The following is a 25,471-nucleotide window of genomic DNA, read 5'->3' as shown; positions in this document are numbered from 1 at the left end:
ATTGAATTAGTAGCATTAGTTTACAAAGTTGGTTTTTAACTTTTGCAGTGAACTCAAAAACTCTAGTGATTTTGCTGCTTCTTACTTGTTGTTTGTTCATAGAAGCAACAATGTATAATGATCATAAAGTGCATTACGAGAATTGTGAAGGTTGCAAGGTCGATGCGCGCAAAGACAAACACAAAGATGTACCTTGCAAAGAATTGTTCTTTATATGGGTAGTCTGTTTAGCTTCTGGTAAGTGATCGTGATCTCAAAGCATGGTGTGTGTTTCATATTATGCAAATTGATCTAGAAGTTTCGGGTATATATTATGCGTATGATTAGTTGTTAACATGTATTTTGTTTCAGCACTACCAATATCATTTCTCTTTCCGTTCGTATACTTCATGGTAATCAGATATGTGCCTTGTACTTCGAATTTTGCTTAATTGTTATGGTTGTTATGAAAACTTTTCGGTTGCATTAAGCTAATTTGATTTGTAGATAGAGGACTTCCATATTGCAAAAAATGAAGAAGATATTGGATTTTACGCAGGATTTATGGGTGAGTATGCTTATCGAAGAAATAATGTTCATCATTATGTAATCTGGCCTGCCCTCCATCCTTCAAAGAGTACTGTTGATTTACATTCACTTTTTTGTATTTCATTTAGGGGCATCTTATATGTTTGGAAGAGCTGCGACCTCAATAGTATGGGGAATGATAGCTGATCGATATGGTCGAAAACCTGTTATAATCATCGGAACTTTTGGAGTGTTAGTATTGTTTATTCGTTGAGCTTCCAGTCATAGTTTCAACAGTTCAATTCAAGAACTTTAGATCATTTCATGAAAATTGATTTTTACTGATTCTTCGGGTAATTTGTCATCTCAGGGTAGTCATGAACACTATATTTGGTCTCAGCACAAATTTTTATATGGCAATATCTACGAGGTTTATCCTAGGATTGCTTTGTGGTTTACTTGGCCCCATCAAAGTAAGTTTCTCTGCAATACACACCATAGTTGCACTGCTACATTTAAGACCTGAAAGATATGGGAACATTGGTGGTAATTTCTATAATAAAACCTTGAGATGAAATAAAATAGAAATCGACTTTTTTTCAGGCATACGCTAGCGAAGTTTGCCGACCTGAACATCAAGCTGTGGGACTATCAGTTGTAAGAGTTATATTTATCTTACCTATTTCTAAATGGGAATGTGCTATCCGATCAATTATTGTGCTGCTTATTTTGCTTGATACTATTCAACCAATAATTTCTTCTCAGATTGCGGCATCATGGGGAGTAGGTTTGGTCATTGGTCCAGCCATGGGAGGCTTTCTGGCAAAGGTAAGATTGAATTTGAAACACAATAAAACTATCTTGCGGTTTCGGGAGGGAAACTTATTTAAATACCCTCAAAATTTACCACTCACATCAAACCAAAAAGTTACCCCTGCTTTTTAAAAATGGAAATAACCAGAACAAATTGTTTCTAGAAGTCGACGTAACTTAAAAAGCAACTAGTACAAGTTGTTTCCAAAAACGGAAACAACTTTTTCAAATTGACTCTGGAAAAACTTATTTTTACCCCACAGAAATATTTGTACAAGGTGAACCAAAATGGAGGGTAATAACATTCCCACTGGAGGAACATTATTACCATTATTTAAAATGGTACTTCAAACAAAGACTTAATAATGTGTTTTGCTTCTGAGTTTATGTTACAGCCTGCAGATAAATATCCGAAACTATTTCAGGAGGGATCTCTCTTTTTGAGGTAATTAAGCAACTCAATGTACTGAACATTCTTTTCTGTTTATCTTTTCTAATAATTTTTTTTTTGCAGATTTCCGTACCTCCTACCTTGCCTATGTATATCATTTTACGCAGGACTTGCGCTTATAGTCTGTCGGTGGCTTCCAGTATATACTCTTTGATCCTTCGATTTACATTCACAAACGTCTCTACTGCTTTAGCTTTTAATTAGAATGAGAAATTACACCTTACACTATGTGTGATGCCGATTGTAACTGACAGTTTCTGTTCTTTTATAGGAAACATTACACACACATAATGGGAAACATGAAGAACAAAATGTGCCGGATATAAATGAAAATCTACTAGAGAAGGGTACAACCGGATCTGACTCAGATAGAAGTCTTTTTAGTAATTGGCCGTTGATGTCATCCATCATTGTATATTCTATTTTCTCACTTCAAGAAATGGCGTACTCGGAGGTACGCATTCTATATATCCCATCTTAATTATTTAGGGCCTGTTTGGCAGTTGGGATATGAAATACGTTGTCCAGGTTAGGGTACTCCTTGGTTTATCCAGGATTATCATGACATTGGTTATTTTAAATGGTGTTTGTTTTTCATTGTGGGTTAACGCAGTATGTTGTCTGTCAAAGCTTGTATACAAGCCAAATTAATTAATTAAAAAAGAAATAAAAATCAAAACCATATAATTTTATGGTTTTGAGTATAAGAAAAATTAAAATAAAAAAATTAATTATCAAATTTAGGAAAAGTAACAGTCAAACTCAGGAAAGGATCAAGGTATTCCAGGTTTTACATGGAATTCCAAAATCCCACCTTTTTAGCCTCCTAAAATTTAGGTAGGATACATTATTCTTATCTTGGCATGGAATAAGCATCCACACAAACACAATATAGGATGGTTATTTAAGGGATAACCTACCTAGATTAGGATATCAAGACTCCAAGACACGACCTTAGTTTTCACTCTCATCTCCAAACAACTTTTCGTTTTCCATATGATACCAACCAATATTTAGTGTGTAATTGGGTTGTGACACACAGTAATATATTGTACAGTAAGACGATTACACGACAGACTTGAAAATTATATCTTATTTTTATCACTGAAATTTTCTTGTGCATATATTCTCATTATGGGCTGTTAGTCCTAAGAAGTTCGGCGGATTGAGATTTTCAACTTAGAATGTTGGTATAGTACTTTCAATCTCTGGTTGTGGTCTAATTATCTCTCAACAAGTTCTATATCCAATAACAGAGAGGATTGTTGGTCACATAAAGGTTACTCGTATTGCTTCGGTATGATCAGAAACTATTATAGGTTGACCACCAAATTTTATTGATAATTGACTAAATTTGACTGATCAAAAAAGGTTATTAATTAATCTTTCTTTACTCTTTTACTTTTTGAAGGTTTTGACTATACCATTGCTAACAAGTTACCCCTTTATGGTCAAGCTTTCTGGATTGAATCTTTCTTTAGTGTTGAACTGTGCATCTATACTGAAGAACGCATTTTCTATAAGTATAAGCAAATTCAAACATACATACCTTTTGGTTTCGTTGCTATATATTTCTTCTCTACTAGTTTTTGAAACTTTTAAATCTGATGTCCATCAGAGTGCAATTCTCACTGGATTAATCATTATTCAAAACAACGCGGTCGTAAGTTATCCTTAACCTTTTCGCGTTATCTAGCTATATTTTAACAAAAATTAACGTGTTTGCACTTACCTGAAAACAAACAAATATCCTCAACACCAAAGAGGAGCTGCAAATGGTATTGCAATGACTTCAATGTCTCTATTTAAAGCGTTTGGTCCAGCCGGAGGTGGTGTTATGTAAGTATCCCTTATAAATGGATTTCTTCTTCCACAATTGTATGCTATGTGATCATTTATATGTATATTTCGTACCTAATTTACATATTGTTACTCCTTTGTGACGGATTCTGTGTTTGTAGATTTTCATGGGCTCTCAAACGCATGGATGCATCCTTTCTCCCAGGTCAGTCATGTAGGCATGTGATGAATACAAATCGTGAGTAGAAATTTCTTTGAGAATCTCATATAGAAGGCACAATTAGGGGATACTAAAAAAAAAATACATTATGAAGTAACTGATGTATCCTTATCCAAGTGTGTTTGGGGATACTTCAAATAATATATTTTGAGATGAAAAGGAAGGACTTTGGAAGATTTGAGTGATATGAGAAGGTGTTTAAATTGATTTTAATGACTCCTAATTGCAATCTTTTATAGACAATCAAACTTTCGTCTATGAAAAAACTCCAAACCAAATCCCAATTCAAACACTAAGTCAATCAAATTTTGAATTTACAGAGTCACAATGGGTATTGTATTCATCCGACAAAATAATACCGATTGAACTTTCGGTATTGTATTCATTCGACAAAACAATACCAACTTTTAACCTGCTATTGAGATTGAAATTCGATTTTTTTATTTAGTAAAATTTTGACTTTCTTTTGATAACCTACATGGTTTTGATTCAAATCATTCCGATTATCATAATTTGCGTTGCTACTCAAAATGATTTTTTTGATAACCTAAATCAAAAATCATTTATCATAATTTGTGATTTTTTTGATGGAGAAGAAAAGTGAAGGGGTGATACTAAAAAAAATAGGTTTTTAGTTTTTCTTTTAAATTTTTATTAGGATAAGGATAGTATCATCCCATTTGTGGAGGTATCCCCCAATTTCGCTTCCTTATATAGGCTTTTTTTTTTGTTTTGTTTTTTTTGTTTTGTTTTTGTTTTTTTTTTAAATTCTGGACCAGTATTGGAATACAATCACTAATACCCTATAGCCATTTGTTTATTGAGTTCCCTATCATCTTTTTTTCTTTTATAAAAGTTTGCTTTATCGATTAATGCAGGTGTTCACATGGTTTTCTTCATCTTGAATGTGATTGGAGTAATCGGGTTACTATTGACTTACGAAGCGTTTCTGCCACTTCCCAAGTGACCTAGATAGTTCTTGTAATGCAAGTGTTAGCATGTAATGAGTGTCATATATGTTACTAGAGAGTGTGCTGGAAAGATACACGAGAGGAAGCTAGCCAGATTTTCTGATGAAAAACGAGGGGTTGGGAACAAATTCAGAATGAGTTTGTTTGGCTGTTGTTCGTGTAAACTCTACCGTATGAAGAAATGAATGGTTTAGGTAGAATCTGTAATTTTAGCTGTCTCTAATTTCTCAACTACACCAAGTTGTAATTTTGTAAGCATTTGTGCGTATCTTTTGATATGATACAATGAATGCCTTAACATAGAAAAACTACCGCCTTTATATGAGCTTTATTAAATAAATTGTCAAAATTACTGATCGAAAAAGTTAATGATGGATATGAATATGTAGAGCCTAAACCTGCATACCCCTGCACCTAAGCCTATGGATGCTGATTATGTTTGAATATATCACACAACTTTTAATGACAAATTATAGATTTAATATGATAGTAGATGAAATGGATATATTGTGCTTGTTGATACTAATTTAGATGATATCAATTTTCGATCCGCAGGTGTGATACATAGTGTTGGTTCTCTTGGTTTGCGATTGTTGTTGATGTGGATGGGATTATACCATTTTTTTGCAGGTGTGCTATGCATACTGTTGGTTTATTAGTGCGTTTTTAATTTAATTAGTAAGAATATTTTAGCTTATCAAAAAAATTAGTAAAAACATTTCATGTACCTGCTAAAATACTCAATTGCTTTCGAGTGGTGTATTTTTTTGTGGTTGCAATAACTATAGCGCTTGTAGTATTGGAGTTGTTTAGGTCCTTCGCTATTAACCATTGGCTAATATGTAAGTACCGCCTAACACACATTTTTAGTTGGGGAGCCTATGTGATCTACTAGTATATTCCGTCTAACATATCTTTTATTGCATCACATCTAATAATGCTGGTAACGGGGGTATCATTTTGCTTGGGGGTGTACCAAATGGGTTATAAGACAATATATATTTTGGTAAGGGATTTCTACACCCCAAGCAAAATGGTACCCCCATTAGCAACCATGCCATCTAATGATACTTTTGTGATTGACAATAAAACTGTGGGTTAACATTCATCCTGTCAATCATATTTTTGTGGTGCCATGAAAAAATGTGGGTTCACATATAAATCGCTTCTAACTTACTTTTATAGGATCTTACATGTTTCTGCACTTATTGCTATGTTTTCATGGGAAAGAAATTGGACGACTGATAATTTCTTCGAATTGCGAATTCTTCTTAACTAAATATTGTGTATGTCAGGCTTGGGTATTGCCTTAATTAGGTTCCAGGCGACCAACTTTTCACGTTGTCATAATTTTGATCGGCTATGTAAAATTTATTTACAATGACCTGGCATTAGTTTCCTTGTGTTCTTTCTGTTACTGAGTTTTAATTTGTTATAGGTCTATATTTAGAGCGCATACTGCAGTTAGACCCAGTTGAAGTAAATTTATTCCGTGGATTTACACCGCCTGATGCGCCACAGTATGCAAAGTGTTACGGAGGCCAGATCATTGCACAGGTATGATTTACTTCCTTGGAAATGTCAGAAACTCTATGCTTTCATCATTTGACTAAAAAAAAGAGCAAATAAATACTTATTCTTCTTAACGCTGTCTAAGTACATGTCTAATATTTTCTACCTAATGAAATGCAAATGGCAGTCCCTTCAATTTTGGAATTGCATCTGAGTACACAAAGGATCTTGTTACTCCCATGGAATTCATAAAACGTCAAGTGTTTTTATATCCCTGACTTTTGATACTGGTCTCTCGTTGTAGGCATTGGCTGCAGCAGCAAAGACCGTTATCATTTTAAACTTGTTCATAGTTTGCATAGTTATTTCCTGCTCGGCGGGGATCAAAACAGTAAGTCTAGTGTCTTTTAAATTTTCTGAAAGTTCGTTCATGTCGCCAATCTACTTGAGCTTACATGCTGCTTTTAAGCATCACTGGCTGTTTAGATGTTGGTGATCTATCTCTCTTTTATGGTGTGAAATCTTCAAACCTACACTTATCTAACCATCCCATGCACATTGGCAGTGCCAATTTTATATCAGGTCCGTCATTTACGTGATGGAAATAGCTTTGCAACCCGAAGTGTAGGTGCAACACAAAATGGAAAAGTTATTTTTACATTGACTGCTTCATTTCAAGTAAGTTCTGTCTTGGTCGTGTAATTTCGTCCTATTTATGGTTGGGTGTTCCTAAAATGTTTTCAAATCTCACTAATAATTGGACGATTTCTGTTTCGCAGAAGGAAGAAAACGGGTTTGAGCACCAGGATATAAGAATGCCATGTGTTCCTGCTCCAGAAACGGTAATTGAACTTCAATTTTCTGCTCAACTAGATTTGTGCCCATGCTACGCACGGGACGTCTTTCTTCTTTTAACTTGGTGTGCACGGGGCATCACCCCGCCCCGTGGCGATGCGTTTTCGATTTGGTGTTTGCTGGACTTCGTCCCTCCCCGTGACAATACGTTTTTGATTTGGTGTGGTAGCGCGAATACATAAAATACGTTTTTTTCTTTTAACTTGGTGTGCACGGGGCATCACCCCGTCCCGTGGCGATGCGTTTTCGATTTGGTGTGCATGGGGCTTCGTCCCTCCCCGTGGAAATACGTTTTTGATTTGGCGTGGCAGCATGAATACGCTAAATACGATTTTTTTTCTTTTAACTTGGTGTGCATGGGGCTTTTCCCGACCTATGGCGATGTATTTTCTATTTAGTATGCGCGGGACTTTGTCCTGCCCCGTGGCAATATATTTTTTATTTGGCGTGGCGGTGCGAACACATTAAATAGATGGAGAAAATATAGGAAATATGTGTCGATTTTAGATACCTTTTTCTTTTATTTTCGCAGAAAATATGTGTTTTCTTTCTCCCTTAGGTATTAATTTGGAAAAAAGAGTCCTAATATATGGTCCGAACTGGATTGAACTTGCATAAAACTCCAAACATAATATGGTAGTCCTAGTACGTATTTCATGAAGCTTAAGAGAACCCGTTATATGTCAGATATCCGGCGATTCCTATTAGTAGGGCTACATGATACGGCAGTTCCTTACCAATTACAACTATAAAGGAATCGTAAAATATTTTATGGGAATCTGCAACCTATTATATGCATTAGAGAATACTGTTTACATGCATCAAAAGTCACTAAAGGGGAAACCTTCGACCTCAAATATTTGTCCCCGTCATTATTAGCAAGTACTTGGCAATTTTGTGTTAAAAACATTACACAGAACCCATGTACTATTAATGGTTGGAAATCCAATTGAAGAAAGGATTGCTAACATAAGATGCCACATAGTTCTAACGAAGTGAAGTAACTACCTTTGAGCAGGGAGCCTCCATACAAACAGAAGTGAATGATAAAAAGATATCAACCAAGCGATCGATGGCGGCGACAACTTAGACCACTTTTGTTTCACGGGGAAAAAGCATTGAAACTTTGAGATGGAATAAACATTGAGTTAATTTGATTCATAAAGGAACTAAAAGACAGTGGAAGCCAAACGAACAAAGACATGTAAGACGTTTGAGTTTGACTCGACATATAGATTTTTGTAAAAAACTAAAAGAAAGACGTCAAACAAAGAGATAAAAGGAAAAAGTAAGATGGATTACCTGGAAGTTTTGCAGAAACTCACTACAAAAGCTTCTTATGAGGATGATATTTTGAAGGTAGGTAAGGTGGTACGCCCAACTTATATATACACACGATGCTCTTTTAATCCTATTATAAACTGAGTTTAGGAATCTACCTTTTCTGTATTAAAATTTCCTTATTAAGGTGAGTTTAGGAATCGACGTAGGAATTGAATTTGGATTTCTATAGAATTCCAAACACGGTGTGTTACGATTTCTTTTTTTGGTCCATTTTTTCTTTTTTAACTAATCATAAGTTGTCAAGTGTCGTCACCAAAATGCTTGTTTCACAAAACTCAAAAAGGACTTATTCCGGCCAATAAAAAACGAGGGTTTGTTCACCGTTCAACGTGTGAGCTTTATTTGTCTAGACCTTTAAATCTCTAGATGTTCCAAAGGCTCTTAATATACTCGTCGTGGATGATTGACATCCAGTATTTTGCTGCAGCTTCTGAGGAAGGAAGAGCTGAGGGATAGACAACTTTTTGATCCTCGCCTTCCCAAGAATTATTGAAACAAGGCGGCTGGAAGAAGGTAAATGAATATGCCAGTGGATATGAGGCTTTGTGAGCCACATACCTATACACACCAAATAAAAAACCCATCAAGGTCGGATATTTTTATTTCCTATAACGATACTGCTAATTGCCAAAGTATAGCCTGGATTTTTATTTTCAACCATACACATCCGTTGTTTTGTTTTCTGAAATAAGCTAAATTAATGCGGTACAATGTTCTGGTTTAAAGCATGGGGAAAACTTTCAGATGATCCAGCCTTGCATAGGTGAGTTGATACAACTTAGCGACCTTATAATATGACTGCTTAATTACAACTTAGCAACCTTATGAGCCAACAGTTCCTTCATGCACTATTTCATCATGCACTTCTAATATGCAAAAGATATCATGATTCATTGAATTGCAGATGTGTGGTAACATATATATCGGATTATATCAGTCTTACAGTAAGCTTAAATCCACATCGTAAAAGGGGTTTGAAGCCAATACTACTCAGTTTGGATCATTCGTGAGTCTCCATATTTTACCTTCATTTATTTTGTGTTTTTTTATGATAAATTTTTGGAGTGTAAAAATCCCTTCTTCTGCTTCCTTTTCGCAGGGTGTGGTTTCACAGCCCGCTTAGAGCTGATGACTGGATATTGGCTGTGGTAAGCATATATAAAACTGCAGACACATTCTTGTTCTTCAGTATATGTAGATTAACAGTCTAACAACTTTGTGATTTTAACAGATTGATGGCCCATCTGCCAGTGGTGGCCGTGGATTCAGCCAAGGCCGTATGTTCAACAGGCAACGAGAGGTAAATTGACTTGCTATATTCTACTGTATACTTCAGAATTAGCACATCATAGGTCCTTGGGACACCGATTTTCCGACAAATTTTGGATTCTCTGTTTTCAATTATTTAAAGTTTGTACACAAGCTGATTACCGACTCAGTTGACATTGTGGGGAAAGGAAAACATTAATTGACTCTTAATTTCTGATCTACAACTTATTGTGACATTGATTCAAGAGGGTGTAATCAGGGCAGCAAAACCACGACCTCCAGTAGCCAAATCAAATTTGTAAATTGAATTTCTTATAATAAGGTAAGACACTGCTTCAACATTATTTTTCACACTTCAACTAAGCTGAGTTAAGTCCTGGGAGTCCCAAGGTTTTGGCCGCTAATGTAGCTCCATCATCTGACATTCTACACTGCGCCAAACCCGCGGGTGAAAAATGAAGTCCCAGATTCTCCTTTGCTATTTATGCAGTTGTAATCTGAAAAAAGACCCCCCATTGTTAGTGGTGGAGACTTCAACCATCAAACCACCAACTTGTATCCACACCACTAACATGGTGGGATTTTGTTACTGAAACCCAATTTGGACACCAATATGCAGACTTAAGTTCTGTTTTTTCTTACTCCGCAAAGTTTTCCTGCCTGTTCTTGCTAAGTCTTAAGTTATTTGGGATATTTTGACTTAGTTGCTCATAAAATGGTATACCTTTGCGTTTGGTAGTAGGTAGGCTTCTTGGAGAAATAACAAAAGTTGATGCGCAGAGTTCTTTTCCCCGATAAGAACAAAATAAGCTTGATACTTTGTTTGACCCTGACATGGAAGCTCCTCGAACTCATTAACTTGGTACACGTCTTTCACAAGTGGACAAAGTAAATTACTTTGGTCCATCTCTCCCTGAACAACAGCAGCTAAGACAGTGTTAAGCTCATCTTGAGCAAGATCTTGGTGTGATATTTCATCCGTACACTCTAGACATCAACAAATCTCAACTGCAACATCAACATACACACTTTATCTTCCATTACCAGCAAGCTTCTCCTTCTGCTAATCTCAGTATCACCTGATTTAGGACTCAATCAAGCTCCTTCCAACTGCATCATACACACAAACAATGACAACCCATTAGCCTGAACTGCAAACAACGACAACCCATTAGCTCAAACATTCTAGCTTCAACTACCAATAACAATTATCTCAGTATCTCCTTCAACTCCAGTTCATTGCTGCAAAGTACAAACTCAACCTCAAAAACCATAACTTCCCAATCAATCAGAAAAACAAACAAAAAACCAAAAAACATCAAACTTACCTTAGAAGTAGTTAGAACAGCACCATCAGCACTACCAGAAGCAATCCCAACCCCCTGTAGCTTCTCAATCAGCTTATCAACTTCATTCCCATCTGCATCAGAACCCAAATCTGAATAAAATGCGCTGAATCCGAACCCAAATCTCATAATCGATTGAACAAGAAACCCTAAATCAATTATCATTTTGAAAACCTAAAACAAATATCTAAATCTAGCTGAAAATAAATCAAAATCAAAACCTAAAATAGATACCTAAATTAAACAAAGTAGAACAGATGCTTTCTCACGATTAGCTGAGAGTGAAGATCAGTTCTTCAAAGTTCAACTCCGGCGAACAAACTAAAATCGAAAAAATGAATCATAATAGACTAAAACCCTAAAATCGATTTTTGAGGGCCTAAAAATCCTAATAAAAATGATGAACAAACTGAATCAAAACTGGTTTACCAATCACGCATCTATAAATCGAAACTGATTTATCAATCGATTCCATTTCTCTTTCTGCATCGGTTGAGGGGAAGAGAAGAGAGGCTGAGAGCAGAAGTGAGAAAAAAGAGAAATGAAATATGAAAAATTCGATTTGGTTTCATTAGGGTAATACCAAAATCACGCATGGGAGGAAATATCCTCTAGTGTTACTCACTTTGGGTAGAAACATAATAATACGCGTGTGAGTGGCACACACAAGCTGTAACGGCCATTTGTAACGAGAATTTGTAACGGCCAAAGCCGCTACGAATTCCTGTTACGAATCCGGAAATTTGGTGTAGTGAACTGACACACCTCTTCTCTGTCATGGAGGGAGTCGAAGAAGCCATGGAAGGATTGTTGGGAAGGAACCACGAATCAAGGAAGATAACAAACGGCAAAAGTCGCAACATCAGCAAGGGAAAGTGGTGAAAGGACCAAAGGATGATTGAAGCTCACGAAGAATCAGAAGACAAAAGGATATCAGAACAACAGTCGGAGGAAGAGACTAAGGAAAGATGATACAGGTTTCTGAAAATGGTAAAAGTGAAAAACCAAGGGTTTTTGGCTTGAACTTATAGTCCCAGCAATTATAGCCGGCGAAGAAGGTCAACAAGTCATAAAGGCGAGTGTAGTGGGGAACAACATGGCGTGAAACACGGCATGGCAGCGGATGTGGAAGCCGAAGTGGTTTCTTTCCCTCATTTCGATCACACGAGTGAAAAAAGTGGTATAAATGTAGGTGTAAATAATCCACAGTTCCAGGTGGAGCAATCCGAGGTAATGAGGCATCCACGACGGATGAAGCGTGAAGCACCAAATCATTTTATCTCGCCTAGGCGCGAGAAAAGAGACACTAAGGGAACCCGTGGAAACAATACGTGTAAAGGTCGGAGGTGACATCCATCGAGTACAAAAGCAATAAATGCACTGACTAGGTAGTTGAGAAGATAAGGAGAATCTGGTCAAAGTAAGGCTCGACTAAGAGCATCAAGGGCGACATCGTTTACAATCGATATCAGATGAATGGGCATCGGGAGAAGACATCACTAAGTTCAGCCCTACATCTCGGACGAGACATCACCAGCTACCCGAGAAGGACATCAAGGAATATATATCACGACACACACTGCAATTTGGATGTATCATCAGCTGTAGCTATAAATAGGGAGCCATGTAGAGAGATGAGAGAGGCACTTCAGTGAGAGTGGAGAGAATACCAATAACTTGAGAGTGAGAAAAGAAAACTTGATAGTGAGACACACCCATTGTAACCTTGAATCAAGTAATAAGATCATTCCTTTACCCCCGTGGACGTAGGTAATCATACCGAACCACGTATATCTCGTGTTCTTATATGTCTCTTGCTTGTTTGCTTCTATATGTGTGAGTTTGTGTTTCTTGGATGTAGAAGTAGGATTTTCCGCATCTACATTTGTTTTCCGCATTATATATTTGTAGTATCAGCTAGTGCTCCTAACCCAAATCATGTTAGGTAACATGGGGTTGTATCAAAGTAGTACTACTCGTGTTTTAAGTTTGCTCGTTCAGAACTGAATTCCTAACAGCTTGTAATCATTGCACCTAAGGGGTACCCGTTTACTGAGGCGGGTATCAAAACCCATATTAAACAAACTAGATTTTTTTTTGTCTTATATGAACTTTGGTATCCTCTTCAACAATCTGGCACCCCCATTAGCAATGTTGCTTGTAATGAGATTCTTTTAAGCTAATCCAATCAACTGATAATGAGATTGGCTTCAGCATGTCTGTGTTTCTGCATGGTGTTGCACGAGCTAATCCAACGATTCATGTTGTCTCCTAAGGCTGGCAATGGAGACCATTTCCTTTTAAGCTTAATATATATTTTTTTAAGGTTAAAAGGAACTGTCAGGCAGTGAGATATCGGTGTGAGAGGAGGCTTTTATTTTTGTATAGCAGGTTCATAAGGACCACAATAACAATGGGTCTGGCAAATTGCCAGTAGCCATTATGACACCATAACTCAACAGCCAACTCCACTATGCTCATCCTTCGTATGAAAACGAGTAATACCCACTACCTGAGGATATTTTTTATGGAACCATAAATAAGCTCACAAATGTCTCAAGCCAAACCTAAAGTAGTATGGATAACAGGATTGAAAAGAGAGGAATGTTTTGTAACATATCACTTTCACGAGAGGATAATGGGAGGATCTTTCAGTCAACTTCTAAAAGTAACATCTTCTTTTGATAGTGAAGGAAGAAGAAAAATAAACTCTTGCCGACTTCCCAACTATGATTTTCCACTCAGAGCTTTATGACCCCACTCTCCATTAAACCCATGCAAATGCAGAGAAATTGAAGTCGGTAAAAGTCTATTTTTATAGCTTCCAGCATTTGACATGTCCAGAGCCATTCAGAAGTTCTCTGTAAAAAATCTATGAAAGTTGTGGATAAGGGTGTCGATAAAGTCTGGGGCGGTGGGTAAAAAATCTGGTGGGGGAGGGCAGTATCAGGTTTATTCTTTTTTTCTTCCCTACAAACAACTAAGAAGCAAAATAAATGTTGTTGTCACTGACTGGCACCAATCACCAACACAAAACTACTTATAAATACAAAACGCAATTAACAACAACGATAACTAAGCTGGAAAAACAATCTACAAATACAAAGTATATCAAGAACTTTTGTGCAAATGGAAATGGAACCCAACAGAGCTCACCTTATTTTGCTGTTACTCCTCTCACTAACCTATGCCTCCTTGGCTCACCCAACAGACTTATCAGGGGCGGCGTTAGCACCTAGTGCTAAAAACCCAGAAGGTGTAGCTGTTGCTGCTGGGGGTAGCGGTTCTGGTCATGGTCGAAACTGGAACTACAATTGGGGGTGGGGATCAACTCCTGCAGGTGGATGGGGTTATGGTTCAGGTTCAGGTAGATCTCCGAACGGTCCGGCAGGTGGATGGGGTTATGGTGCAGGGTACGGGTTTGGAGCAGGAACTGGAAGTGGATCAGGATCAGGGTCTGGAAGTGGAGGTCATGGTGGTGATCACAGCACTGGGAGTGGCTATAACACTTCTCCTGAAGGAAATTAAAGCGGAAATGGTGGTTCACGCAGAGCAGTGATAGCTGATAACCGTTGGTTTCTGCACAACAAAATAAAATGGTAACTATATCAACTAAAAGGATCAAGATTTCGCAGGATGTAGCTTCTACGGTATAATATGATGTATGCTAAAGCAAATGTTTTCTGCAAGCCATATGTATGATAATCATAATACAGATAAGAATGAATAAAAAAGAGCTATTATTTTTCTCCATGAAGTTTCAGTTTATATGCCTCCATCAGTAGCTAGAGAAGTTAGATAACCATTTACAAAGAAGCAACCTCCATCAACGTATATTACAACTGTTTCCAACAAATCCAAGTCGCCAAGTCGATTTTATGCACAAATATGTGAAACTTCAACAAGCTGAGTCTGTTCATTGCAAACTGGCAAATAGTTCACAGCTGCACCATACAAGTGTTACAAACATTATTATATATATGCACCATACAGTCCCATCCTACAGATCCTAATTCTCGATACAACTGGAAATTTATCAAATTACCTAACCAATGATGCCGTTAATTTAAGATTTCTAAGATGAGATTGACAGCGCAGAGGGAGCCTTGCTCCAACTATCAATATATCTGTTGTATCAGTAAAATTAAGCGGCAAAAGAAATTCAATTGTAACACTGATAACCCTAGCGGCAGTCTAATTTCAATAAACAAGGTTGGACTCTGGAGTATCAATTACCATACTCAAAATTTTTACCAATTGAACAACCAAAAGACAAAAATTTCTACAATGACTATATATTGAGGTGTTAAACTGGAAAAGTGAACCCAATATGTCATATTCCCATGAAAGCAACAACTAACATACAATATGCACCTTTAAGAAGAGGACAATATCATGGATTTAGAACTCTCAAGGGTGAAATTGCTATAGGGGATTTCTGCTTCGCAGCAGGATACACACCTCCTTTCATGCGAACTCCACCGCCATTTCCACGTTTCATTCATGCATACTCCATTTCCCGCAATATGCCTTGATATATCCTTCCAGTCCACTCTACAGAACCATGAACTGTGTCTACCACATAGTTGGAGTAACATATCAACTGCACTCTACAGAACCATGAACTGTGTCTACCACATAGTTGGAGTAATATATCAACTCTTGGAACAGAGGGATGTCTACAGCAGCAAATAGCATTCTGTGTTGCATCCTCTTGTCATCATGACCATAAAGGACATTTTGGGCTATTGAACTCAAGAGCGTCAATGGTGAACCCCTTATCTTCCACATTTTCCCAAGAGATACTAGCTGATTGCAAGTCGGGAGGGATTACATTTGACAATCAAGCCCCCATACTTTGGTTGCTGTTTTGACCCCTGCCAAGATCAAAAAGATATTCGTCATCTCCAATCCTTTGATCAGCTTTCTTTTCCGCGACGAGCTTCCCCTTGTACTCACAAATGAAGCTTCCAGAGGGTATTGTATTCAAGAACCTAACTCCCATCCCCTTGACTTAGTTTCGGAGATCTCCAATTGAAACTTGATACCGTGTTGGATTACTCTATTATGACACGATGGAGGACACTTACAAAGAGGGCCGCATTCATAAACAAGGGTCTTGACCAGAGTACACCAAGGCATCAAAATCATCACTCATCATAACACCCGGAAGCCACAACACTTGTTGCCACAGGTTTACCATCTTTCTGTCATGATCAATACCACCCTGAAAAGGTCCATGAAGACCAACGATAGAAAGCTCCACCCTGTAATGGAACTCGTCTCTAACCTCAACCCGTAGTACACCTTCTCCTGTTTCTTCATCTCTTTGAGATTACCAAATCAATCCTCTTGAACAGAGTTCCAGGCACCTTGAATTCTGATTCCTCTTTTTGTAACATCTTCCTGAGCACTGCTTGAAATAAACGAAGAGTCTCTCTAACCTTGCTGCGGGTCAAAACGTCGTCATTGTTAAGAGTCCGCATGATCAAAAGGAATCACACTCAAAGTCGACTGCAGTGACCTTGGAACTAACAAAATCTTTTCAGCCGTGTTATCATGTTCTTGTTTATCTTTCTCGTCATCCGAGCAAATGATGCGACCAGAATTATATTCTAAACTGTTCCTGTTGAGATACTCAAAATCATCAGGCAACCCACAATAATATATCATTGTTGTTACTTAGTATAACTAGGTTCTATAGAATCACACTGTGAAACGAGTTTGAATTCTTAGCTTTCCTATAGTTAATTAAGAAGATAATGTCCAACTCGCTAAGGGTACATAACTTTATACAACATTGCTAAGGGTAAATAACTTTATACAACATAAATCAGTAGATACGAAGAAGTACACCATTTCCATCTTTAAAAGAAAACAACAACAACAAAAAAAAACAAACTCCGCACTAGTCTAATGACTCTAATCTCTTAAAAAAGGAAATATCAGTCAATTGTGGTTTATTTCAGCAAAATGTTTGTAACTAGAAACAATACTGGAATGAAATAATTCAATGATGATTTTATCGATACTAGCAAACATAAATTCCTCAGAAAATCATATAATGTATTAGAAACTCGTCTGTTTCTGATTTAAGAAACTTAACACTACTGATTTATTAATTCGTTACACTAAACTAAAATGTCGGGAAACAAATTGATGATTCTAGAGGACTACAGACTACATCAGCATATACAGCATAATGTAATACATCATTTGAACAAATACCAATCTCACAAGCGAAATATTTAGCAGATTAAAATTGAGATCAACATTGAAAAAACATACCTTGTGTGCGACACAATTTCCTGATTCTTCACTTGATGTCTGGCTGTACCTTCGCGCCGTGGTTGACCTGACAATCCCCTTTTGCACGTATCCAACCAATCGGATATTCTCGAATAGCTGAACCGCTTCTTCTAGGAGGTAATTCTTTATAAATACTTCCCAAATTTAATGCACTAACCAACTCAATCTGATCCAAAGACTTCGAATGCTCTAAAACCAGTGTCTCCAAAACTTTCTCAGTATTCAATCTTGCAGCACATCTACCACAATCTTTTGGAAATTCTCTTGTGGAAGAGACTTTCCGCCCATTGTCGATGGTGGCAGCTTAAAAGTATCCAACATTCACACTGATCAAACAGACAACAATTGTTTACACCAATCTCAACTCAAACACAATACATACACATTTACATCAGCAATATACAATAATAAATAGAAAAAAATTCAAGTTAACAATCATACAAACAAAAACCTTAAAAATGCAATCGGAACACATATTCACAATCAAAAAAATACCCAAAAAATTCTTTTAACTAGTCAAATTATACAGAATCCGTATCAACTCAAAGTCTCAATTTCGAAAATTTGAGAACAAGCAATAGCGTCTAGGGTTGAGTATAAAAAAAAAACCCTTTTCCAAAACCTAAATCATACAAAAAGGGTTAACACAAATTTTAGGGTTTAGAGGAATTTGCTTACCAAATCTCAACTGTTCAACAATCTGGATTTGGAGATAGATCGATTGTTTGAGATTGAATCTAAACAGTTTGCAAGGGAGAAAAAAAATCGCGCCGGACGAGGTTTTGGATGTATATTTGTTAAAATTGAAATCTTTCGCGATTTTCAGTAAAGACGTACAAGACTGTCGGGTTGGTACCAATCCATTTGGATCTGCCGCCATATTAAGTTGTTTTCCATGAATTGGTGCCAAGCCCTATCCGATTCTTTTTCTTTCTTTCTTTTTTTTTTCTTTTCTTTTTGATAAGGTACCCTTCCTCCGGAACATGCAATTGCAGGATGCTTTTTTAAATGGGGATATTTCACTGTAGCGTTTTTCAATGAAATCGGCATAAAAAAATCATGCCGGTGAAATATTCTCTAATTAATTGTTCTTTTTTAGAGCAACTGCAGTGGTGCGAGTATAACCAAAGATCAAAGACCAAAAAAAAACGACCAAATTTGAGTTTAGTCTGGTGTGTGACGCTACGGGTGAAGACTAAATTTGATCGAGCGTAACACTGTGCATTCGCCTGATGTGGGGCGTGTGACTATACGTCCGCCCGTTGTTTTATAAAAAAAAAAAAAAAATTGGGGCGGAGGATTAAATCTCCGCCCGTCCCACTAATATTTCAAAGTCATCTTATGGGGCGGAGGTGTAAAGCCCCGCCCCATACAAAATTGAAAAAAAAAATGAATCGCGCGGAGATTAAAAACACGCCTGGTGTGGGGCGTAAACTAAATGTACGCTTGGTGTGGGGCGTAGCCTTCAGGTCCCGCGCGATCAAATTTGGGTTTAGTCTTGGTCCCAGACCAAATATAGTCTGGAATTTAATCGATGGTCAGGATTTAATCGATAATCCGTCCCACTACGTCTCGTTAATAAACCAAATATTTGGGTTTAGTCGCCCACTGTGGATACTCTTAGCATCTAGGTGATTTTGGGTCAAGTTTGTCTGTGTTTTTTTCTTTCTTCCAGTTTCTTTATAGTGTTTTTTTGGATAGCACATCAAAACTAGCTAGCTTTTTAACTTTTAGAAATCGAACAGTCAGAAATCTATTTGGGTGTCAAATTTCAAAACAACTTCTAAACATTGAAAAAGTAATTTTTTATGAAGCAAACTTGTTTTGCTTATAAATTCTGCTTCTGAATTCTACTTCTGGAAAAGCAAAAATCCGAAGCGGATTTGTATCCGAACGTGTTATTAGTACAAATATATCTCCCCTTAAAAAACAATTGAATCTGATCAATAACATTCCCTTCAAGGGATCTAATAACTTAAGCATCATGAAATAAGAAAGAGACTTAAGCATCATGTTGTTTAAGTTTTATTTAATTTGAATTCCACGGGCATATATATAAATATATATATATATATATATATATCCTGATAAAAAAGAGACTGGAAAACTATTTAACCATACGAATTATGGCACTGGAGATTTTAATTAGCGGAAAGAACTCACCATCTTATTTGGTCAACGAAGAAGTCATAGCAGCTTACTTATTTTCACATATTGTTGGAACATTTCATGCATCCTCCAAAAACGAATCAGCTTCGGTATAATTTTTAATTTTGAATCTTTTGATAGCAAAATTAACAATCGCGGAACTCATCATATATATATAACCCACTAAACGAAACTTTAAAGGATGTGAACGTGGCTTTGGGTCTGGACCTTGTTTTCCAGCTTTCAAGATTTCATAAATACTCATTCCGTTCCATTTTAGTTGATGTTTTAGGGTTATATTCTTGTTCCATAATACTTGAAAGTTTTCATATTTTTCCACAAAATTACCAATTACATCCTTACATTTTGTCTTGAAATCATAATCTTTTTTTAAATGCACTAATAACAATTAATGTTTGAAGACTTTTCTCAATGGTATAGATGGAAAACCTTCATATCTCTCTCCATTTCTTAATATGCGTGAAAACTCCAAAAAAATCGTCTAAAGTGGAACGTAGGGAGTATAAGAGTAAATAGATTTTGAATTCTTTAGACATGTTTGCATCGATATCTCTCGGAGTTCCAAAAGATCCGCATCTTTACTAGCAAGGTTTCTTGAAAGAGATGAAACACAAAAATCATACTTGAGTTGTGGATTACTCATTGATGACTTTTTACATATATCACTGATTAAATCACAATTTGCACCATGAAATGAATTGAGTACAAGAAAAACGACGAACACTGAAGAGAAAAAAACAATGAGAATGTTGGATTCTTTTTTTCGTTTGAAATTTCAGTAGAAGGTTCTCTGTAATGATCTTCGTAGTATTGAAATTCATTTACATTTATAGTTAAATTTGGCTATAGTTGGTCCTTGCAAGAGCATTATTAACGAAGTGATAAGATTTTTGAGATTTAGATATTAAAAAAGTGATTAATGAGGTATCAAAGAGGTGTTGTTTTTAGGAATTGACCATCGATTATTAGCTTTTAATAAATCTAAGTATGACTTATGGCAGGAGCCGGAGGATCTCCATAAAGGGAAAAATATTTTTGATAGTGTGCTGGTTGTGACAGTACTCGTAAAAACATTTAGTAAGTAAAAAGTTGTTTAAATCAACTGGATTGACCAAATATCGCTCATATCGTAAAATAATTAGTTGTGAGGTTATTACATCAAAAACGTTTGAGTAGTGCATGATCAAAACATTTTCCTTAAAAAGGCAAAAGGGAGTTTCATGTTTGCCAACGTGAGCATCATGAGGAGCCACTCCATTAACTGAACCTTAACCACCTTGCTAAGTAGCATACTTCGCTGTTAACAAGCATGCTTTTTTTTGTTTTTTTTCTTACGAGGAGGGTACACTTTACTTTTAAGATATCGGTATATTTCAATTCAAATCACTATATTGGTTCCAACACCGGAATCATTAGGAAAAATTTATAGCTATAATGCACCTTTACAATTAGCGTCATGATCCCATAAATTTTTGAAGGAGAATTATTTATAATTGTAATACGCTTCTTAACCGATGACTCCAAACCTTCCTTAGTATTCAATCTTTTGTTCCGTCTAGACAGTTTGTTGGAAATTTTCTTATGGCAGAGACTTTCTACCGCTTACACTTATCAATATGAGTGAAGTTTAGACCATCAGTCGAAACCCTCATTGTCGGTGGTGGACGCTTTAACTAATCAAACAGAAAAAAAATATTTACGAACTAATTCCAACTCAAGCCACGCAATACATACACATTTACATCAACAATAAACAATAATTAATAGAAAAAAATTCAAGTTATTTACAATCACACAAACCTTAAAAATGCATTTGGAACACATAATCACAATCAACAAAATACCCAAAAAAATCCATAACATTTTTTGTAACTCAATATTGGTCAAATTGTACAGTACAGTACTTATAGAAACTGAAACACTAATTCAATAGTAAAAATAAGAACCTATAACCAATTGCAAAATTAATGGCCAAATTCCGAAAACAAAAAATGCACTAGATGAAATCAACTTATGCATAAATTAGAACATACTCATAAAAGCCTAACCACAAATATAACATCAAAGTCCTAATTAAAAAAAACAAAAAAATGAACAAATTTGAAAACAAGCAATATCTTCTACGGTTTGAGTATATAAAACACCCCTATTCCACAACCTAAATTATAGAAAATGAGTTACACAAATTTAAAGGTTTAGAGAATTTTGCTCACCAAATGGTCAGTAATTTGGATTTGGAGATAATATCGATTGTTGAGAGTGAAGAAAGATTGAGAAGAGGATGAGAGTGTAAACTAGTTAGTAGTTACACATTTTACAACATTTAAAATTCTTGAAATAAAGTATATGAGCATGTAATGTTGTGTACAGCGACTACTCAGTTTCTTAACTAGCGGTTGACAAATTTAAACCCCGGATCCAAGAGTGATTTTCTCTTTTAAATATGGAGTGTTCCATACAAAAACCATATAATATAACAATTGTCTAATTAATACAAACCAATTTTACAACATGTTTATTTTTGATCTATATAGGTAGAGGTTACTCCATAGAGGTTTACCTCTATCTTTATATAAATACCACTATATAATGTCTCTTAAATTTATGTTTGTTTAACCACTATGTATTAACTCCTCATTACGTAACCAATTATGTATATTTCTCATTTTTTCTTATAAAATACGAAAAATCAATGACGATCTTTCCAACCCATCATTTTCAAAAAGTCAGAAAATAAATTAAAAAATCCATAACCTTCAAAATTTGAAATTAAAATACAAAACACCAAACAGAAGAGAACCATCTACATCCTCACGAGCACTTTCCCACCATCCCTACACCAATATACAACCCATCAGCTCATTCAAAACCATCTAATCAAAGCATGAACCAATTAATTTGTTAGAGGATTGTTCGGTTGAACCCACCAAGCGTTGGTATATATCATGTTTGGTTGTCATATTTTAGTATCAAAACTCAATTAGAGTCGCTTGATTGAATGTACTAGAGTCAACGTCGTTTAGGTTAGACTAGAAAGTCTAGGAATGTTAAGACATACAAGTATTACCTTGAAGATCCGAAGATCGTGAAGACGTATTGACTACAATGAAGACATCATCCTTCCACTTGAGGTTAGTGATACTGACTTGACTTGTTTCCGTTCCTATCAGTACTTTCAAGTCGTTAACTTTGAAAACATAACATGCAAGGTTATATTTAATACTCTAGTATTATACTTGGTGATTTTATTATGATCAAAGTGTAAGGAAGAATATTTCTAGAATATAAAACAAAGCTTGTCTAAGTTAGGCTAGATAAAGAGCGGCCGAGATTTTTCTAGGAGGGATAAATCTACGGCCGTGGTTTTTTCAATTAACCATTATAAATACTTTATTAATTAGTGTCTTATAAATTGCTCATGATGAATGATTAATTATTTTTCATGATAAATGTTCATTTAATGAATGTAATAAATATATATTTTTATTAATAAATAAGTTTATTAAAAAAATATATGTATTTGATCGGTAAAGAATTTGGTGCTGGCAAGTTTCGAACTCAGGTAACTGGTATCATCACCTAATGACTTTACCATTTTACTACAGTGAACGCCGTTAAAAATTATATTAATAATTTTTAATGGTGGTAGTGAAAGAAGCGGTGGGTGGTGGAAACAGTGGCGGATATTTGTGAGTGGTGGAGGTGGTAACATTACTGGTGGTGGAAAACATAGTGGGCGTGGAAGGTTTTTACGTACGGTGGTGGATGTTAGTGAAAAATAGTGGACAATAATATTTTTGTGTCTTTACAAAATGAGCAACATTTTATTGTGATAGATGTAGTTGTTTGTTTTTAGCACAATTGGTAAGGACAAAACACAAATATTTTGAGGAGGATACTAAATCATATAAGACAATATGATCATGACCGCTGGATCACCCAAATGGGATCCCATCTATTTATAATACCCGATAGAATAAATCACGGTTTATAGTATTAAAATAAAATTGATTACATTTCCAGAAAACAAGAAAAAGTTTGGACAAGTTAGGCTAGATAAAGAACGATCAAATTTATACGTGCAGAACATGAATCTACCGCTATAGATGATCACGTTTAATTAAAATTTAATAATAAATGTTCAATTGATATTTCATAATAAATGTTTCTTTAATTAATAAAATGTTTGAGTAGTATTAGCTTAATTTATAACATAAAAGAAGTTACATAGAAGGCAAGCGAGCAGCAACATGCGCCGCAAGCCCTTTTTGAATAGCAAACCCTATCCTCTTAAATACGAACTCTCTCGAATCAGGAGTCATGACATTACTGTGCATGACTCTTAGAACTCTCGCTAGAAGTCCAACCGCCTCTGGTGCCAGGTACCCAAAAGTGTCAAAGGCGAAGGGAATAAAAGCATGTCCATTATCAATACACGGTTTTTCATGCTTCTCTATCTTACCTGAGGCATCTCTCAAAGCTGCCTGTCCAACTGTGAAAGAACCATGTCCAATGCTAACTAATGGATAAACCCCAGTAAGGTCAACACACGCATGTTTACCGTTAACCCATCCAAAAATAAGAACGTCTGCTGGCCTGAGTGTTGATCTCCCTTCAAGAGGATCCGTCAAAAAGTTGACAACCGCTTATTTCTTTATTGAAATACCATCCCTCCATAATATATCATATAAGGTATCTCTCACATGATCATGTCTATATTTAAAATCAGGATCCACCTTACAATGAAATGCATGTTCTCGTATGTGTCTAAGCAACCTGTAATGCAAGCAGGGAAACGTGAATCAGAAGGTATAAGGGGATCATTAACCTGTATTTAAGGATGGACTGGTACTCCAAGGGGGACATCTTCTGCCCAAGCCCCTCAATCGGGATAGCAAGAAGAAAATCCTGCGCATGCGCTGCTTGTAGGCAACCAAAAACTTCTTTCTGCTTATCAGAAAACTCGTAAACCCTATCCTTTTTTTTTAACTACTTTACCAAAAAGAACACTCGCCAGGTTTCTTGTGCTTTACGGGGGCGGTGTCTTTATTGGTGAAGCTTCTAAAGTTTTGGTCAGGCAAAGTTTCTTGTAAGGTTTTCAATGATATATAAAAATTAGCATCCATACCTTCCACTCCACTATCTCTTAGTATGTGATCCTTTAGTATTTGATCTTGTAATCAAATGAATATATTTTTTTTTCATACATGATAAATTTGCCAGTAAGCATTGATGGTGGTCGTGATGGTGGGCAGTGGTGGGGACAATGGTGGTGGGTATTGGTGAGACTGGTGGAGTGGTGACGATAATGTGGTGGTGGAAGAAATAGTAGTAGTAGGGTGAGAAAAGGGGTCCTAAGATAGATAAATTATGCATTAATGGTGGTTTTGATGGTGGTGGATCGACAATGGGGATAATGGTGGTGAGTATTGGTGAGACTGGTGGAGTGGAGATGATATGTGGTGATAGAAGAAGTAGTGGTAGTAGGGTGAGAAAAGGTGTCCTAAGATAGGTAAATTATTTTATCACCCTTGGTTAAATTTTATTTGTTTTGTTTTTTGTTTTAATTTTAGTTTTCAAACTACTTTTTTTATTATTTTTTGAAATCAAAACAATTTTTAAAGAAAAGATTTTTCCAAAAATAGAAGATGTTGTGATTTTAAGATTTGCCGAGTAAGAGTAGGCAGAAAAATGAAACCTATAAAAAAATTGACCAAACACAAGGCTACACACGAATTAATTGTAATCGGTTCAGTTTCTCACATCTCTCTTTGTTTCCCTTTTTTTCATGGTTTCTGTTTCTGTCATTATTTCTCCCCTACTGCATGGGATTATGCAAGGCTACACGTGAACTAATTGTAATCGATTCAGTTTCTCACATCTCTCTTTATTCCCTTTTTTTTTA

At 36.1% G+C, this 25,471-nt stretch overlaps 1 protein-coding gene, 1 long non-coding RNA gene and 2 pseudogenes across 2 annotated transcripts; 3 read left to right on the top strand and 1 right to left on the bottom strand.

Annotated features, from left to right (window-relative positions):
• The first annotated feature begins 374 nt into the window (after positions 1–374).
• LOC113304950 lies at positions 375–4,758 on the top strand (annotated as a pseudogene).
• Positions 4,759–4,794: 36 nt separating this feature from the next.
• Positions 4,795–10,044, top strand: LOC113304949 (annotated as a pseudogene).
• Positions 10,045–10,856: 812 nt separating this feature from the next.
• On the bottom strand, positions 10,857–11,643 carry LOC113301496. The gene is made up of 3 exons (XR_003336352.1): positions 11,323–11,643; positions 11,071–11,162; positions 10,857–10,984 (listed from the first exon to the last, which is right to left on the bottom strand). It is a non-coding gene; the product is annotated as an uncharacterized LOC113301496 (long non-coding RNA).
• Positions 11,644–14,075: 2,432 nt separating this feature from the next.
• LOC113304246 (putative glycine-rich cell wall structural protein 1) lies at positions 14,076–14,841 on the top strand. Its single transcript, XM_026553310.1, has one exon. The coding sequence runs from the start codon at positions 14,218–14,220 to the stop codon at positions 14,614–14,616; it is 399 nt and encodes a 132-aa protein (XP_026409095.1). The 5' UTR covers positions 14,076–14,217; the 3' UTR covers positions 14,617–14,841.
• The last annotated feature ends 10,630 nt before the right edge of the window (positions 14,842–25,471 follow it).

This window comes from Papaver somniferum, chromosome 8 (assembly GCF_003573695.1).
Source record: "Papaver somniferum cultivar HN1 chromosome 8, ASM357369v1, whole genome shotgun sequence".
In the NCBI taxonomy this organism is placed as follows: Eukaryota; Viridiplantae; Streptophyta; class Magnoliopsida; order Ranunculales; family Papaveraceae; genus Papaver; species Papaver somniferum.
This window is presented reverse-complemented; position numbering and strand designations above follow the sequence as displayed.

Coding starts and splice junctions, on each gene's coding strand:
- LOC113304246 (XM_026553310.1), top strand. CDS start 14,218: ATGGAAATGGAACCCAACAGAGCTCACCTTATTTTGCTGTTACTCCTC.